Source organism: Danio rerio, chromosome 24 (assembly GCF_049306965.1).
Source record: "Danio rerio strain Tuebingen ecotype United States chromosome 24, GRCz12tu, whole genome shotgun sequence".
In the NCBI taxonomy this organism is placed as follows: Eukaryota; Metazoa; Chordata; class Actinopteri; order Cypriniformes; family Danionidae; genus Danio; species Danio rerio.
The window spans coordinates 45196768-45214155 of NC_133199.1; the positions used below are offsets into that span (position 1 = coordinate 45196768).

The 17388-nt window shown below is 35.1% G+C and overlaps 1 protein-coding gene across 2 annotated transcripts; it reads right to left on the reverse strand.

Moving 5' to 3' along the window:
- Nucleotides 1-414: 414 nt before the first annotated feature.
- On the reverse strand, nt 415-15655 carry LOC100330485 (uncharacterized). 2 transcript variants are annotated; one of them, XM_021470420.3, is made up of 8 exons: nt 15168-15655; nt 14227-14282; nt 13907-13972; nt 11665-11858; nt 11012-11166; nt 7259-7704; nt 5122-5330; nt 415-2179 (listed from the first exon to the last, which is right to left on the reverse strand). In XM_021470420.3, exons 2-8 carry the CDS (start codon nt 14240-14242, stop codon nt 1982-1984), a joined length of 1284 nt encoding a protein of 427 aa, XP_021326095.2. In that variant the 5' UTR covers nt 14243-14282; nt 15168-15655; the 3' UTR covers nt 415-1981. The 2 variants fall into 2 exon arrangements, with proteins under 2 accessions (XP_021326095.2, XP_073797352.1); XM_073941251.1 differs by lacking the exon at nt 415-2179 and adding an exon at nt 4162-4617.
- Between the last annotated feature and the right edge of the window lie 1733 nt (nt 15656-17388).

A 17388-nucleotide genomic window follows, 5' to 3' on the forward strand; every position in this document is an offset into this window, starting at 1 on the left:
TACCGGGAAACACCCATGCGCACTCATTCACACACACACACACACACACACACACTCATACACTACGGCCAGTTTAGTTGATCAGTTCCCCTATAGCGCATGTGTTTGGACTTTGGGGGAAACCAGAGCACCCAGAGGAAACTCATGCCAACACGGGGAGAATATGCAAATTCACACACAGAAACACCAACTGACCCAGCTGGGACTCGAACCAGCAACCTTCTTGCTCTGAGGCACCACCGTGACACCCATCTTATAATTATATCATATAAAATACATTTGAAAAATTATACAAACACATATTTGGTTAATTCTAAAATGCATTAATAATTAATTGACAGTGTTCATTGTATTAAAATGTGTATAATATACTAAATTAAAAGCAAAATATGAATATTTTTTTGAAACCCGATTGAAATGAAACATGTTTTCAATTTATTTTAGAAGTCTACATTTACAAACGTTGAACCATGATTCTTCTTCCATGTGCAGTGAAACATTAACTTTTATAAAGCACAATAAAGTTGAAAGTCTGTATTGTGTGATATTAACATTAGACACAAAGCCAGACATCAAGAGCTTACTGTGTTAAAAGATTACTGTATCAAAGATCAGAGCTAGAACTGACAAACTGAACAACATCAACTCACTGAATGCTAACACTGAACTGTTAATGAAAAGTTTTATTTATGTTCATTTGTTTTTATAAATCTCTGTTGTTAACTATTTAGACAAAACAAACAGACAATATTCACTCTTGCTCTATAGACAATTTGTCGTGGTTTTCGGTTTTTCTCTTAATGAATCAAACTCAGACTGGGGGTTATAAATATCAGAATAGTATACTTTATTGGAATATTTTCCAAAAAAGCATAAGCAGACCCATCCCTATAGTTTTACTCCAGGACAATCGGATGTCCCTCACATTTGCTATCCCCTTTATCCTGGCTTCCTCCCACCTTTGTGTTTTCACAGCTGTTTACTGGTTCAACAGGCCTCTTCCAGCTCCTACTTCTTTATGACCCCTAATTAAAGCCTCTTCTTTTTGGTGGCCCTCGTAATGTAAAGATCTAATGTAATCATAACTGTTTTACACATACAGTTCACATTTGGTAATCATGACTAGTATCTATGTTTCAAACATCTAAATTGGACTCTTCTTTCCCATACAGTACATGTCTTTTCAAACATACATGACAATTTCAACATATGTTCTATACATTTCATGCCTTTCTGACATAAATGGTTCTCATTGTATCCCCAAGTCCTCTCTCCTGCTCTTTTATGACCCCTTTGCCTTAACCTGTCACCTGTTTTCAAAGACATATAATGGCAGATTCATAGAACCCTCCACTCACCCAATTAGATGTGTCTTCATATAGTAAATAAAATTCTTCATCACATTTCAATGAAGTCATGTTATTGGCCCATAAAAAGTTCCTGCTTGTTGTCAAACTTTTTCATAACTAACATGAACCTGTAATAGGATTATTGATCAATCTTTGGAATTTTTGGGATTCTCAGAAGCTATAGAAATTAAAAATGTAAGGCAGGAAATATGTTAAGACCATTGTTATTGTTTCCACCCCTTAAAAATGGTCTATAAATGTAAATATAAAAGACTACAGCTCTTACAATTAAAAGTGATGCACAGATTACACTAAACTATTTATAAGTCGTATCCATCTGTCTCTCCTTTGCGTGATAGAAGCAAATGCACAGAAAATAATGCACAGCTGAGGTGAAACAGCCACTCTGCATGGGGTGTCCGCTATTTTTTTTTTATTCAATCACCTGTTATCAATTATTTCATACATAATAGTGTACTAGCAATAGTTTATAAGAGTTACATAATAGTGTTTTTAGCTAAATAAGAACATTGCATGAGTACATTTTGCCAGCTGGTAGTTATAGGTAAACAATGTTAAAGGGACATATTATAACGTAACTTGTAAAGCGTTTTCCCCCAACACTGTTTATTTCACTCAGTAACGGCGGCGATGGGTGAATCCTCAGTGCTGATGTTACTCAGCTTCTTCATGATTGAATCGCGCTGTTTCTGCCATTCTCCTGGTGAAAGTGAAGACGGGTTGATCTGCAGGAATTTATAAGCATCTCTAGACTGAATGCTGAAGATTCCCTGAGCTCTCAGACAGCAGGAGCCGAATCTCTGCCAGTACTGAAAGAGTAAAACACACCATTACACACATCACTACAAACAATATATATATGGTTCGAGCCTCGGCTCAGTTGGTGTTTCTGTGTGGAGTTTGCATGTTCTCCCTGCGTTCGCATGGGTTTCCTCCGGGTGCTCCGGTTTCCCCCACAGTCCAAAGACATGCGGTACAGGTGAATTGGGTAGGCTAAATTGTTCGAGTGTGTGTGTGAGTGTGTGTGTGTGGATGTTTTCCAGAGATGGGTTGTGGCTGGAAGGGCATCCGCTGCATAAAAACATGCTGGATATGTTGGCGGTTCATTCCGCTGTTGCACCGCGGATTAATAAAGGGACTAAGCCGACACGAAAATGAATGAATGAATGTATATATACAGTGGGTGATTATGACCATGTGGTGAGTTTATATATGTAAACCCCTTATATGTCTACATATATAAACCCACCCTCAATGCTGTTATTTTTGCTCTTTTCGTCACCAAAATAATTTAACCAGCAAATTAATTTGGTAATAGTAGAGGAGGAATCTGGAGAAATTCAGAAGTGAAAATAAGAGTGAATGAAAATAATCAATTTTTCTCTGAATTCTGATTCATTAATTTTCTTTTCAGCTTAATCCCTTTTTTGGGGTTGCCACAGCGGAATGAACCGCCAAGTATTCCAGCATGTTTACAGTGGATGCCCTTCCAGCTGCAACCCAAAAAACGGTGAAACACACACACACACACACACACACTACAGCCACTTTTTGTTTATCACGCCAATGGGAGAACATGCAAACTCCACAAAGAAACACCAACTGACCCAGCCTGGACTCAAACCAGCGACCTTCTTGTTATGAGGCAACAGCGTTACACACTGCTCCACCTTGACGCACTGTTGAAATGTTGAAACTTTCACGTTTTTTTAGGTTTCGTAATTCTGACTCTGGGCAACCTCACATCAAGAAGGTCGCTGGTTCGAGTCCCGGCTGGGTCAGTTGGTGTTTCTGTGTGGAGTTTGCATGTTCTCCCCCTGTTGGTGTGGGTTTCCTCCGGGTGCTCCGGTTTCCCCCACAAGTCCAAACACATGCGCTATAGGGGAACTGATCAACTAAATCGGCCGTAGTGTATGAGTGTGCGTGAATGAGTGTGTATGGATGTTTTCCAGTACTGGGTTGCAGCTGAAAGGGCATCCGCTGTGTAAACATATGCTGGAATAGTTGGCGGTTCATTCTGCTGTGACTACACCTGATGAATAACCGGAACAAGCCAAAGGAAAATGAATGTTTTTTTTTGTAAGATATTGCAATTCTGACTTTTTATTTCTCTGAATTCTGAGTTTAGATCTTGCAGTTCTGGCTCTATAAGGTTTTTTTAGGTTTCACAGTTCTGACGTTTTCTGTATTCTTTAATGTTTTACAATTCTGTGTTTACATCTTGCAGTTCCGACTTTTTTTCTGTATTTAAAACTTTTAGGTTTTACAATTCAGTTTTTTTTTCCTAATTTTGAGTTTATTTAAAAGTCTAGGCTTTTTAGGTTTTGCAATCCTGAGTTTTTTCCTGAATGTTGAGTTTAAATTTCATCATTCTGACTTGTTAATCTGATTTTTTAAAAGATTTGCAATTAAGCTTTTTTTCTCAGAATTTTGAATTTACACCTCACAGTTCTGATTCATCTCTGAATTCTGATTTCACCTCTTAAAATATTTCAGAATTTTCAAAATCTGTGTGAAAGCAGATGAAATTTATTTATTCATTCATTAATTTTTTTTCGGCTTAGTCCTTTTATTAATCTAGGGTCACCCCAGCGGAATGAACCGCCAACTTATCCAGCATATGTTTTACACTGGGAAACATCCATACACACTCATTCACACTCATACATTACGAACAATTTAACTTACCCAATTCCCCTATAGCGCATGTGTTTGGACTGTGGGGGAAACCGGAGCACCTGGAGGAAACCCACGCCAACATGGGGAGAACATGCAAACTCCACACAGAAATGCCAGCTGATCCAGCTGAGGCTCCAACCTGTGACCTTCTTGCTGTGAGCCGAACGTGCTACCCACTGCGCCACCGTGATGCCCACGTTTATTTATTTATTTACATTTTTTAAACAGGAAAACATTAAAAAATAATTGGGTTTTTCAGCAGGTTCCTGCTCTGTAGAACATAGAAACATGCAGACACCCCTAACAACTCATCCATCAGCACATGAGAACAGTACAAACAATCACCAAACATACAACATGAAGAGAGACGGGCTGCTATCTCAGTGGCTACAGCAATAGTTGACCATCAGATGACGAGCATGGGATTTTTAAAAAAAGTCTCAGTGTTGGTATTGTCTTTAGATGTTGTGGGATCTCATTCCAGGCTGTTGTGAATACATAAAAAGAAGATCTCTGTCCATAACAGTTTTTAAAAGCAGGTAACGTCAAACATCCATTTGTTGCAGATCTGGTGGAACGATCAGTATTAAGTTTTGGTACCAGAGCACAAAAGGCTGCTGAGGTAGCACCATTTAAAATATGGTAGTACAGTTTTATCATTAAAAATAATAAAGCATTAGAGTAATAGAGCAAGTCTATTGAAGAAAGTCTATTGTGGATCTTATAGGCACTATTATACAGCCTAGCTATTGGCTCCAAGATATTATTTGTTGTGAGAGACCCAACAGGCAAACAGTATGACAAGGTGGACAAAATAATGGCATGAAGATAAGTTTCTAAAACAGAAAGAGACAAATTTGTCCTAATTTTCCCATAAACAGATGCTCACATAACCACAATATGTAAGATGAGAGTCCGGACTCATTCCCAAATATCGATATGCAGATACAATGGAAACCCTTTGATTTGGGAAAGTGATGGGATTGGATATGGATAATTTTAGCCAGGACATTAACATCATCTATATGACAGAATTAATTTCTCAAAAGTGCTCATCATCAAGCTACTGTACCTGTCCTGCAGCTTCAACAGACTCCAGAAACTCCTCCTTCATGTCCTCCAGGTCATCGATCAGATCTTCATTAACGAAGGTCTTCTTCTTCAGCGTGTCCAGCGTCGTGCCCACTTTCTCCCAGAACTTTTTCAACTGAATCAGAATATCCATGATTCGAGAGAGACACTGCTGGACATCGTTCAGGTGCACAGGACTGGGAATCACACCTGGACACACGTATAACACATATAAGACTCAAGCTGTAATGAACACACTGCAAAAAAAATGCTCTTCTTATTCAGAGTTTCTGTCTTCTATCTAGTCCAAATGTCTCAAAATTCTTAAATCAAGAAGCATTTTCTAGACCAGCACAAAATATAGTCTTGTTTTCAGAAATAATGAGTCAAAATGAGGAAAATTCTTCCTTAAAACAAACAAAATAATTGTTAACACTTTAAAATAATGGTTCATTTGTTAATTTTAGTTCATATATTTAGTATCACAAACAAAAACAATGAGTTATACGTTTATTACTGTATTTATTTAGCTAAGGTTAACCATATTGTTATACAAGTTAAATAACGTTAGTTCATGTTAACTCACAGTGCATTAACTTATTTTAACAAGCACAACTTTGGATTTTAATAATGCATTACTTAATGTTGAACTATAGGATTAACAAATACTTTACAAGATAAGATTATTCAGACTTAAATACACTAACTTATGGGCCATTATTCTAAAGAGTTACCAAATAATGGGTAAGCTAAATATTGCACTTCTCTGTGATGTGATTATTGCATATATGCTATTATAACCATATTTCTTTAGATATATTGTGCAGCTCTTATTGTAAATAAGGACGTAAGTAATCCTGATTTATGTTTATAGCACATTAAACATTGCAGAGCTATCCAAGCTTAAAGTGTATTAAAAAACTAAATGCACAAGACAAACATCTAAACACAAAGGAGAATTAATCTGCTAAAGAGAACTGATATATTGCTCACGGTTTGGTACATATCACACTGTCCAAATATCTAAAAATTAAATAAATCAAGAAGAATTTTTTAGACAAGCAAAACATATTTTCTTGTTTTGAGAAATAATATGCCAATATTAAGTGAGTTTTTCCTTAAAACAAGCAAAATAATCTGCCAATGGGGTCAGCAAAATAATCTTACGTCAAAAGAAAAAAACAAGATTAATTTGCTTACGCCATTGGCAGATTATGTTGCTTGTTTTAAGGAAAGACTCACATAATATTGGCATATTATTTCTCAAAACAAGACAATATGTTTTGCTTGTCTAAAAAATGCGTCTTGATACAAGAAATTTTAGATATTTAGACTAGAAACACGACAAAAAATCTAAGCAAGAAAAGCATTTTTTGCAGTGCATGGTTTTAGGGTTATAGTTGTGGTATGGTTTGGTATGTGATGTTAAATAATAAGAAAGGGACACTGTCATATAAATGCAGAAAAAATAATTAAAACTAATCTGTAAGATAAAGTTTACAGTAAGAAATGACAGCTAAAGGGTTAATACTGCCACTACACACACTACGGCCAATTGAGTTAATTAATTCCCCTATAGCGCATGTGTTTGGACTGTGGGGGAAACCCACGCCAACACGGGGACAACATGCAAACTCCACACAGAAACACCAACTGACCCAGTCGAGACTCGAACCAGTGACCTTCTTGCTGTGAGGCCAGAGCACTAACCACTGCGCTACCGCACCACCCTGGCGAGTTCTCATTAAAGGAATCTGCTTTGAAGATACCTAAAAGTCTCCTGGTCTATTTCTTCTTTATTTATTCATTTTATTTCCGGCTTAGTTCCTTTATTAATCAGGGGTCGAATGAACCACCAACTTATCCAGCATATGTTTTATGCAGTGGATGCCCTTCCAGATGCAGCTCATCTTTGGAAAACACTCATACACTAGCTCACCAAATTCACCTGTTCCGCATGTACACAGAAATGCCAACTGATCCAGCCGGGGCTCGAACCAGCGACCTTCCTGCTGTGAGGCGATTGTGCTACCCACTGCACCACCGTGCTGCCCTATCTCTTCTCCAATTCACAACAGTACACAAAATAGTGCATATGAACATTTCAGGCATCAGTGTGTGTAGACCTTAGGACTCACCCAGCTGTATTTTGGAGCTGGCCAGTTTGAGCTGCAGGTCGGTGAGCCGGACCTTGATATCCCACTCTTTTCTCTGCAGGCTGCTTTTATCAGAGTTCAGTCCGGAGAGTTGGCTTTTCAGAGAGTGAGTTTTAGCTTCTTCAGCAGGGTTCATTTTAGCGTCCTCAATGATTGCATAAAAGGGCACCAGGGCCCTCAGGATCCCGTGACGCCTCTTGCTGCACTTCTCCATGTGCTCCTGCAGCTCGGCGTTTACTCCGTCAATCCTGTTCTGGGTGCTCTCCATATCTCTGGAGACTTCTTTCAGCTCGTCTTCAAGTTTCTTGACGGCCTCGTCCAGACTCTTCATCTCCTCTGTGTGTTTCTGCAGCTTTTCTTCAGTCTCCTTCTTCTCCTGAAACACATCGCTGGTGCATGATGCCACACTGTGGTTTTGCTCATCGTACCTGAGGAATACGCTGGACTTTAAAGATCAATTAAATTCAATTTTATTTGTGCAACAGTTTTTACTATAATTATTTATTGTTGTTTTAATAATTAATTACTATAATCAGCTTCAGAAAAGCTTTACATTATTGCATTATAATCAAATTCAGAGAAGTGAAAGTTATTAGTTACTGTCACCGACTCAGTCCCCGTCATTCCCCTCGCTGGCCAGCAGAGGCCACCATCACCGGACTTTTAGCATTACATCATCCACTTAAACTGATTGCGCACACACCTGTTCTGAATCCCGTTAACGACCCACGCTACCTGTTATAAGCCACACTCACACACCAGTCCAGTGCAAAGTCTTGTTCTGCCACGGCTAACATCTCTGAGCGTTATTCCCTTGCTTGATCTCCTGTGTATTACCCCGGCCTGTTTCTGACCCTGAGTTGCCTGCCCCGAACCTTGCTTTAGTGGTAGGCAAAGCGAGGCTTCGTGAAACACTGAAACAGTCGAAGCAAATGTGTCAAAGCTTCGAAACGTTTCGAAACCCCACTCTACAGTGACATCTAGTGGTCATTTTTATGTATTGCACTGAAACAGCTTCAGCAAAGAACAGTTGAACAAATTAAGGCATTAAAACCAACTTTGTATAAATGATCCTTCAAGTAACATAGTACAGTGGTTAAGGTGTTAGACTTCCATGCGGGGTTAGTAGGTTTCGAAGCCAAGCTGTCGCAGTTGTTTTGAAATGCTTTAATACCAGTTGGTAATGCTTTGCTCTTGTATCGTTTTGTTTCAACATTGGTCTGATATCCGAATGAACAATATGTGAATAAATATGTCTTGTTTTTGTCTTAAAACAGGGTTGTTGCTAGATCAAAAACGGTGGCCTGAAGTTATCAAGAATTATTTATATTATTCATTAAATTTCACATTTATTGTATTTTATTAATGTCTACCCAAACCCTAAACCCAACCATACTGTAAAAATATTTATTATTGTTTTACAGTATTACAAAAATGATGCTAAATTGATGGCGTAACTGCAGCTGTATCCTATTTAGGCTACACAAAACAGAAACATGATTAAAATACATAAAACCATGATTTCAGAGTATTTGTACAAGTCGGGATTCGAAACCAAAACATCATGCAAAGCATAGAATCAATTAGCAAACACACAGTCCTCTAAGCCATATGAGACAGAGATAGTTTGATGACCTTGGCAGTCAAATGAGGATTCGCCATGTCTCGAAACGTTTCTAAGCTGATCGATGCTTTGAATTGCTTTAGTCATGTGACCAGGTGTTTCGAAACACTTTAGTCACGTGACTTGGGTGCTTCGGATCATGCTTCGGTGCAGTGTATCGAAACACTTGCGCTTCGGGATCTCGACACTGTGTCGAAACATCAGTTTCACGTCAGCCATCCCTACCTTGCTTGTTATCTGGACTCTGAACCATGCTGCCTGCCCTCGACCCACGTCTGATATCTGGACACTGAACCACGCCGCCTGCCACTGATCCATGCCTGTTATCTCACACTGTGTCTGTCAGCCGCCAGGCCTTCGACCATTATTGCATACTATTGATGTGAGTTCGCACTTTAGTGCGTATTGTATGATTGTGATTGAACTGTGTCTATTAAATACTGCAAATGGATCCCGCCGTCAGGCTCCTCGTTACAATTACCATAACTTTATTAGTCACTAATAACTTAATCTAATCAACTAGTCACTGATATCTTTTAGGATATAAAGTTATTATATATAAACATAGTTAACCAGCAGTTATATAGTATAGGACAGTACATCCAGAAAGTATTGATGGCACTTTTTCCACATTTATTTATGTTACAGCCTTATTCCAACATGGATTAAACTGATTGTTTTCCTCAACATTCTACACACAATCCCCCATAACAAGGTGGAAAAAGAGTTTTTAAATAGTTGCAAATATATTAAAAATAAAAAAGCTGTAAAAACATCAGTGTTCACAGGGTTTGCTCGATACTCTGTTGATGCACCTTTGTCAGTGATTACAGCCACAAGTCTTCTTGAATATGATGCCACAAGCTCTGCACACCTGTCTTTGGGAATTTCTGCCCATTCCTGTTTGCAGTATCTCTCAAGCTCTATCAGGTTAGATGAGAAGTGATGGTGTACAGCCATTTTTAGATCTCTCCAGAGATGCTCAATAGGATTTATGTCTGGGCTCTGGCTGGGCCACTTAAGGACATTCACCCAGTTGTTGTGAAGCTGCTCCATTGATATGTTGGCAGTGTGCTGCTGGACAATAACCCGATGGTCACTCTGTCTGAGCTCCAGCGCTCTTCTGTAAAGAGTGGAGAACCTTACAGAAGGACAACCATCTGTGCAGCAATCCACCAATCAGGCATCTGTATGGCAGAGCGGGCAGACGGAAGACACTCCCCGCCTGGAGTTCACCAAAAGGCATCATTCGATGCTTCTTGACTCTCAGAGCATCAGAAACTAAACTCTCTGCTCTGATGAGACTCAAACTGAACTGTTTGGAGTGAACGCCAGGCGTTACGTGTGGAGAACAGCAGGCGGCGCTCATCACCAGGCTAACACCATCCCTACAGTGATGGTGGTGGTGTTGGCATCATGCTGTGGGGATGTGTTTCAGCAGCAGGAGCTGGAAGACTAGTCAGGATAGAGGGAAAGATGAATGCAGCGATGTACAGAGACATCCTGAATGAAGACCTGCACAAGAGTGCTCTCCACCTCAGACTGGGCCGACGCTTCATCTTCCAGCAGGACAATGACCCAAAGCACACCGCCAACATATCAATGGAGCTGCACAACAACAACTGGGTGAATGTGCTTGAGTGGCCCAGCCAGAGCCCAGACCTAAATCCTATTGAGCATGTCTTGAGAGATCTGAAAATGGCTGTACACCGCCGCTTCCCATCCAACCTGATAGAGCTTGAGAGGAACTGCAAACAGGAATGGGCACAAATTCCTATAGACAGGTGTGCAGAGCTCGTGCATCATATTCAGAAAGACTTGAGGCTGTAATCACTGCCGATAGTGCATCAACAAAGTATCGAGCAAACCCTGTGAATACTGATGTACATCTGGTTTTACAGCTTTTTATTTGTAATAAATTTGCAACAATTTCAAAAACTCTTTCTCCACATGGTGATTAAGGGGGATTGTGTGTAAAATGTTGAGGAAAACAATCAATTTAATCCATTTTGGAATAAGGTGGAAAAGTAAACAAATGTGGAAAAAGTGAAGCGCTGTCAATACTTTCTGGATGCACTGTAAAATAATGCACAAGTATGTGATGTCTTCACCTCTTCACCATGTCCTCCACGCCTCTAATAATGTCATCGATCCAGCTTCGGGCTTTCTCCAGGTATTTCACAGCCAGAACTGGTTTATTCTTTTCTACAGCTTTCATCAGCATCGGGAACAGAGACGTGACCAGGTTACTGCTGGTGCCCACACACTACAATGAAGAAGAAAACAACCATTATCTGCAACTTAACAATCACACAACTGCACTTTCATTTTAACTGTGAGCTCACATCTTGCAATTTAGAGCTTGCATTTATGACTTATTTTGCTATGAATTCTGCATTTATTTTTTGCACATCTGTCTTTTTTTACTTATTGAATTCTGAATTTACGTCTTGTAATTATGTCATTTTCCTGCTTTTTATTATTTGAATTATTATTAATTGAGTTCTGTTCATATTGGGCAATTATAACCTTTTTCCCTTTTAAATTCAGACGCTATATCTTGCTTTTTATGAACTTCGAGGCTTATATTTTGAAATAGAGTATGCAGTTCTGACCTTTTCTTGAAGATTTAAGTTCACATCTAACTATTATCTCACAATTTATGTGACATTTCTGAGGAACCTGTGAAATTGTGGCGGGATGTAAAACACTGAAAGTATTTGTAATATAGAAAACAGCAGAATATGACTGAACTCAGGCTCACCTTCAGCAGAACGGCCTCAGAGGATCCAAACAGCATCTGAGTCTCCAGAGCTCTTTCTCTGATCAGACGCTCCAGTTTAGGAAATCCACCCAAACACAGATACGACAGGTGATAGAGAAGAGCCGTTCGCTCCGCAGCCGGAAGAAGCTCCTGAATGAACTCTGGACTCCATGAGCAATCACTGACCACAAGTTCTGAAACACAGAAACACACACATTACTGATGCACAACAAGAGGCAGGGGGATTACTGATTACAAATTACATCTCTAAATCTGTAGTCGGTAATATGATCGAGTGGATTACACATTTATGGTAATGTAATCTCAGTACTTCTGGATTACATTTAGATTACTTTTTGTGCTCAACTTTATTTAATGTTATATGAAATAAAGCATAACTAAAAAGATAACCTGTAAAAAGTATTAAAATGAGGAAAGTAACAACTTTCTGCCCTTTCTAATTTTATGCATTCATGTAATCCGTAAAAGGTAACTGTAGTCTGATTACATGTATTAAAAAAGTATTTTAACTACAAGAACTTAATTTTGAAATCTGATTGTGTGTATATAATCCATTACTATCCTACTACTACTTGGGGATTAATTATGAAATATAATGAATTACTCATCACAAAGTACATTATAAATCTGTATTTAGTATAATCTTTTATGTTACACATTCATGAATGTAATCTGACTACTTCTGGATTATATTTAGATTGCATTTGTTCTCACCTTATTTGATGTCACATGAACTGAAGCAGACAACAAAATAAATAATAATAAAATAGTAAAATGTTTAGGTTAATATAATCTATTACATCCCTACTATTACTGGGTAGATTACGTTGAAATATAATCAGTTAATGATTACAAATTACATGAAAATCTGTATTCAGTAATATAATATTCTGCCTTACACATTTATGGTAAAGTAATCAGACTACATTTAGATTAGTTTTTGTACTAACCTTTATTTAATGTTATATATATATATATATATATATATATATATATATATATATATATATATATATATATATATATATATATATATATATATATATATATATATATATATATATATACGCAAGACAAAAAGATAAATGTTAATAAAAATGTAAAATTAAGAATTGTCTAAATAATATGTAATTATGTAATCCCTAAAAAGTGACTGTAATCTGATTACAAATATTTTTAAAATTAGTTTACTTACAAGTGCTTAATATTTGAAATCTGATTATGTAAATATAATATATTACTACATTACTACTATTGGTGGATTACTTTGAAATGTAAACAGTTCCTGATTACAAATTACATGACAAAATCTGTAGTCAGTAATAATGTTTTGGATTACATATTAATGAATGTAATCGGACTACTTCTGGATTACATTTAGATAACTTAAGGGCTCACTCTTATTTGATGTCACATAAACTCAAGACGATAAAAATAAATGTTTAAAAAAGAAAAAGTGCAATATTAGGACAATCAATAAAATGTAAACAAATTAAAGACATTTTGTAAATAATATCCATAATGTTCATAATAATGTTATTCATAAAAAGTAACTAAACTGATTACCAGTAATTTACTGTATTTAAAAGTATATAATTAGTGGAATCTGATTATTTAAAATATAATCAATTACTACACTACTATTATTTGGGGATTACTTATGAAATGTAATCAGTTACATGACAAAATTACTAGTCACTATATAATTTTTAGATTACACATGCTAATGTAATCTGACTACTTTTGGATTACGTTTGTGCTAACCTTTGTTTCAATCAGTTACTGATTACACATTACATTACGAATCTGTAGACAGTAATATAATCTCTTATTTTACATATTTATGAATGTAATGGGACTACTTCTGGATTACATTTAGATTACTCTTGTGCTAAGCCGTATTTAATGCCACATTATGTATATTGAAGCGGATTAAAACACCAAGAATCACAAACATATAGTAGTTTATTACGAAAAATGTCAATGTTTAAATAAAAAGTAAATCGAAGAGAATCAATGAACTCTGATTAACTTACTGTCATTGTGTAAATAATAAATAATCATAAGCAATCCATAAAAAAGTAACCTGACTGAGTATTCTTACAAGTATTTTGATTTCTGAAATCTGCTAAATGTAATCCAGATTATATATGAATACCCAGTTTATAGCTTCAGATAGAGCATTGTTTCATACTGATGTGATTTAAGTGTTTACATCCACCTGTATTAATGGAGCAGGACGCAGACGTCTCCTTAGACTTGCTGATCTCCAGCTTCGGCTTTTTGGCTGTTATAAGAGATTATAAAACACAACACTTTGAATATTAGACCAAAATATGATACTGCCTGAAATAAAAAGGGATCCTTATATTCATATGAGGTTTATAGGGATTTTAAGTAGTATTTAAATCAAGTTAGTAATTAGAAACGTAATTTAAACTCAAATTGAATGATGTAATTAGTGATTAATGACTTCATTTTAAAGTAGCTCACCCAACACTGATCATATATTGTAATGAATAAGTCTGGAGAATTTCTCACCTCTGCGTGCCGGCATGGTTTCAGGTGTACACTTGTGAATTTTCCTATTTAGATGCCTAAAATACCACAGAAAGACATGAAAAAGACAAACAGAACCGGTTATTTAGTTAGAATGCATAAACAGCAAGCTTATTCTTCATAAATGTGTTTATAGTGAAATTTGCCAACAAAAGTTCTGAATGTTCAAAATGAACTAAAGAGAGGTAGCTAATGAATCCTGAATGTAATTGCAATGATTTAGATGCTTCTTAAAGACAGATATGATTACTCTGAATGTTAGTTTGTAATTTAATAAAAACAGCTAAATTAAATAATGCATAGAAATCACATTTGTTTGATTCGCAAACAAATGACTCTTACGAACCGGTTCTTTTTAATGACTCCAATGCACAGCCGGAGTAATGAATCTTATGCTCCGGTTCTTTTGAATGAATCAAAACCATAACGCGCTTTTACTTGCTTGGATAATTTATGATGTATAGATAATCTGTCAAATAAATAGATTAATTAATTAATTAATAAGGAAAGAACAACACCCGCTCATTTGAAGAAAGCACAATGTAAAAGCAAGGCAAATCTTTTACTGAATCTTTAGAGTCGTTTGTTTTTGTGAGTGAATCAACAACATTTTGCGCTTATTTAAATACCTTCATGAGCCCAAAATGTTATTGATTCACTCAAAAAATGTCTATACAAGGAAATTAAAACACCAATAAACAGGTTAAATCTATCTATCTATCTATCTATCTATCTATCTATCTATCTATCTATCGATCTATCTATCTATCTATCTATCTATCGTTTTTCTTATTTAGTTTTATCTATATATCTATTTCAAAAATAAAAATCAATATTCATCATCATTATATTATTATTATTAACATTATGAAGGTGTTTCAGACGGTAAATGATAATCATAATGATGAAATAGCTGTACTCACCTGTGTTTCTCCAGGAGTGCAGCAGAATCTCCATCTGCCGCATTTATAGAGTCGGTCACGTGGTTTGGGGAGATTTTCAGCCTCTTACGAGTATTTTATAAAGCAATTTACTCTAATTACAAATATTTTAAAAACCATATTACGAAATCCAGATTACATATTAATACACTGGTCTTGTTTAAGAACAACCTGTAACTCTCCAGTAAATACAGTACATGCATACAGATGTTTATTTAAATTATAAAACACAGCACTGAATATTAGACCAGATTATGATTTTGTCTGAATAAAAGAGACTCATCTGGCGAATTCAGTTGCGCACGATTCAACATATTCAGGTTTAATGAGTAAAACCGCGTCTCTTCTAGTAAATCACGTGATTTGGAGCTCGAGCTGAATCTCAAACATAATAAAACAATATAAAACAGTGAGAGGTCAAACACCGCAGAATGAAAGTGAAAGTGTGCTGAAATAAAGAGAAGTATTCTGATCAATAAGACATAAAGGGCCAATTACAGCTTCTTTTAATGAAATATCACACTGTATTTATAAGCAACTCCACTTTCAGTGGACATCTGTATAGTCAGTAATATGACTAAACTATTTGAATTGTGCACATTTTAATTATTAATTATATATATATTCAATTTAAATATTTAAACATATGTAATTATTTAATGCTTATTTTTATTTTAAATGTACTTATTCAAATTAACAATTATTTAATATAACTGACTATCTATCTATCTATCTATCTATCTATCTATCTATCTATCTATCTATCTATCTATCTATCCGTACATCATCTGTCTGTCTGTCCGTCCGTCCGTCTATCATTCTCTCTATCCACTCTAATTTTTTAAATGCTGCAGATCCATGGAGCCTGTAATATGACAGAATTATTTGCATTTCAATTATGTACATTTGAATTATTGAAAATAATATATATGCATAATAAATTTAATTATTTGGATAATAAATAATTATTTATTCATTTTAATTATTAATATTTTACTGTATATTTTAAATGTAACTATTAAATTAGAATATTAAAGCATTTAATAAAAACAGATTTTTTAAGGCAGATTTTTTACATATTTTCAAACTACATATTTTATTTTTATTTTGAATTATAAATTTTGAAATTGAGATCAAATTTATTATTGTAGAAAACTCAGATTGCACAGAAAGTGAGGGATGATCTCAGAAAGGTCGACTGTCTTACATATCAGATGTTCACTTTTCAACTATAAAAAAAATCAAAACTAATTTAAACAGCATAATAATGTTCAGTTTTATAACATAACACTCATCAACACTTCAGATGAACACAATTCAAAATGTTTATTAGACAATTTTAGCTTCATACATGAAGATCCTCTGTATTAAAATATTTCAAGCAAAATGTGAGCATCGTTTAACCAGATTAAACTAATATTATATTCTGTCCCACTTGATTGTTATAAAATCAAACCAGATGAACTAAGTCTAATAAAGCAATAAAGATTTACAAACTCATAACTTAATGATTAACTATACAGTTTTGTAGTTTATTAATTAATGTTGAATTATAACCTGACATTAGGATGTGCTTTATTGATAAGTGATGATTTTTGAAAAAGAGATTTTTTTTATGTAATATAAAATAAGCAAACAAAATGACATTTTAAGACTCTAAGACTGAAATAATAGTGACATTTAGTTAAATGTTTTATTAGGACTGATTTATGGATATGCTTAAAAGGTTGTCAGTGGAAATCTTCTTAACCATCACCAATAAATGTTTATACTGCCCACCAAAGGCAAAGCACAGTCATTACACCAAAAAGTAAAAAACAGCAGAATGAAAAAAATATGATGATGATAATAATAATAATAATAATAATAATATTTATTAATATTAATTATTATTATTACTATTATTATTACTATTTGTATTTATTACTATTGTTATTAGTATTTATTATTATTATTGTTATTATTTATTATCATTATTACTTTTATTATTGTTATTATTATTATTATTAATAATAATAATTACTATTATAATTATTATTATCATTATTTATTATTATTAGTAGTATTTATTACTATTATTATTATTATTTATTATTATTATTATTAGTTACTATTATCATTATTATTATTATTTATTATTATTATTAGTATTTATTATTATTATTATTATTATTGTTATTTCTCGACTCCTGGCAGTCAAATG

Excerpts from the sequence above, each read along its gene's own strand:
- LOC100330485 (XM_021470420.3), bottom strand. Across the intron at positions 11,859-13,906 it reads GTCCTGCTCCATTAATACAG|AACTTGTGGTCAGTGATTGC; the intron begins GTGGATGTAAAC and ends TCTGTGTTTCAG. Across the intron at positions 2,180-5,121 it reads CTGTTGAAGCTGCAGGACAG|TACTGGCAGAGATTCGGCTC; the intron begins GTACAGTAGCTT and ends TTACTCTTTCAG.